This window comes from Herpailurus yagouaroundi, unplaced genomic scaffold (genome assembly GCF_014898765.1).
Source record: "Herpailurus yagouaroundi ecotype Mexico unplaced genomic scaffold, PumYag 64202, whole genome shotgun sequence".
Lineage (NCBI taxonomy): Eukaryota > Metazoa > Chordata > Mammalia > Carnivora > Felidae > Herpailurus > Herpailurus yagouaroundi.
This window is the reverse complement of record NW_024417551.1, coordinates 1-2,029: the sequence shown is the minus strand read 5'-3', so window position 1 is coordinate 2,029 and position 2,029 is coordinate 1. Positions and strand designations below refer to the sequence as shown.

Genomic DNA, 2,029 nt, shown 5'->3' with positions numbered 1-2,029 from the left:
GTGCTGACAGCTCAGAGCCTGGAGCCTGCTTGGATCCTGTGGCTCCCGATCTGGCCTTCCCCTGCTCACTCGGTGTCTCTCTGTCAAAAATAAACAAACATGAAAAAAATAATATATGTCCTTTTGAATGTATACTATACTTCAGTAATCTTTTTTTAATCTGGGTGCAGACCCCTAAGTCACACCCTTTCTTCTCTACCGTCTATTCTAAACATTTAAGGAATATGTACTTTAAATCATCCTAGAAGTTATATACACATACACATACACACAAAGAAGAAAGAAATTGGCGGGAGGAACCGAGAGGTGGGTGAATGGCAAAGAAACTCTAGCTTTATTACACAAGCATGGAATCAAATTCCTTTGGAGAGAGTGGGGGTGGAATGGCTTCTTCGGACGACTTCAGAGCTATTAGGGAACAAGAGAGATCATGGATCTGCCCCTAAAGTGCTGGAGACCTCTCAATCTGGGGTTAGGAAGAAAGGGGATCTCCCTTGCGGTCCAGGGGTCTTCTCCTTCCACAGATCCGGTGCTGGGAGGCAGCAGAGGGCACAGCCTCCCCAGAGTCCCAGAAGGCGGCGCTGCATCCCGGAGGCGCGGGCCGGGACCGTCTGGTGCTTCTTCGCACGTAAAGTGCACTAGGGAACGCGGGCCCGGCTCTCACTGGTTCATCCCTGCAGGCACAATCCGTCCAGGGGCTGAGAGGTCGCACAGCGGTGGCCCGCATCTCACGCCCAGGCAATGGGAATCGGCAGAGTCTCACCACGGGTTCCAGGTTCACTCCCAGGACTTGGCACGCTTGGCGCTGTGCTTCTGCCAGGCTGCTCTCGACCCACACGTCGCCGACTAGGCGGATGGTGGGCAAGGTGGTCAGCGTCGGGGTGGCCGCACTCCCACTCTCCTCCAGGCTGCGGCCCCCGGAGCAGGGCGCGGGGGCCGCGGGCTTGCGGAGGCTGCTGTCCTCGCGGGACAGCGGCGGCGGGGGCGGCACCTTCCTCTGGCCGACCGCGACCGTCCTAGCTCCGTGGCGCCTCCTCCTGGCAGCTGGCCGGCGCGTCCGGACGCGGGCCTCGGGGGGCTGGTGCCCCAGCGTGTACACCACCTTCTCCTCAGGCGCCTCCAGCGTGGCCCTTACTGCAGCGCTAGAGGCTCCTCCCCAGGTGGCCGGGGCCAGGGCCTCCCCGGGCCTGTGCCGCCGCCTCTTCATGCGGCTCAGGAGGTGAGGGCGCTAGGGGCCGCCCGCGCTTGCCAGGTCTCGCTGCCGCCGCCAGGCCATGATGAATTTCCTACCAGGAAGCCAAATCAGGCAGCAGGCTGTTGAGAGTTACACCGCAGTTGCTAGGAGACCAGGCGCTTTGTGAGGTCACAGTGTCTGCGTATCCTATCACTGCTGGCTGCCCAAAGCTGCCTTAGGTTGGGCTGTGTTTAAGTTTATGCCCTTGAGAAAGACCTGCACGTAATCCTAGCTGAGAAGGCCCATAGTTCTTGATGAGTTCAAGAGGGTTGTCCTCGACGTGAATGCCCTGGTGCCTCAGCCTCCATTAAATCCATCTCACACGAGATGACACTTCGCGGTGGAGAGTACACACAACTTGCAATCAAACATGACTGTAAGAGGGTTTTAGCGAATTAAATGCCTTGTGATGCAACGCACTGAAAGCCAAATTGAAGTAACTACTCTACTCTTTCAAAGAATACACATATACTGTGCCTTGCTTAGGGTTCCATATGTGTGTTGCTATAGCTTGCAGTTCAGGAAGCTGTTCTTCACAGCAGCAGCAAACAGTTTGCCTAGTTAGGATGCATGCTCACTTTCACGCAGCTTACGGAAGACCACGTCATTGTGTGCTTAAGAGCAAAGCGTCAACGAATTCCGCGTGAGTGGCCATGAGGGCATTCAGTGCCAGTAAAACCTATTCGGTACCTACCAATTCATGATATTTCAGGTAAGTCATACACAAGGTAGTAATAGACCGAATGGAATTCCAAGGGTAGAAAACGTGTTACACCGTCCGTGTAAGTGCTTTTG

At 55.3% G+C, this 2,029-nt stretch overlaps 1 protein-coding gene across 1 annotated transcript; it reads right to left on the bottom strand.

Moving 5' to 3' along the window:
• Positions 1-472: 472 nt before the first annotated feature.
• Positions 473-1,207, bottom strand: LOC121024381 (uncharacterized). Its single transcript, XM_040466612.1, has one exon. It carries the CDS (start codon positions 1,205-1,207, stop codon positions 473-475), a length of 735 nt encoding a protein of 244 aa, XP_040322546.1.
• Positions 1,208-2,029: the final 822 nt, after the last annotated feature.

What these genes read in the sequence shown, in the direction of transcription:
- LOC121024381 (XM_040466612.1), bottom strand. Translation starts at nt 1,207, where the DNA reads ATGAAGAGGCGGCGGCACAGGCCCGGGGAGGCCCTGGCCCCGGCCACC.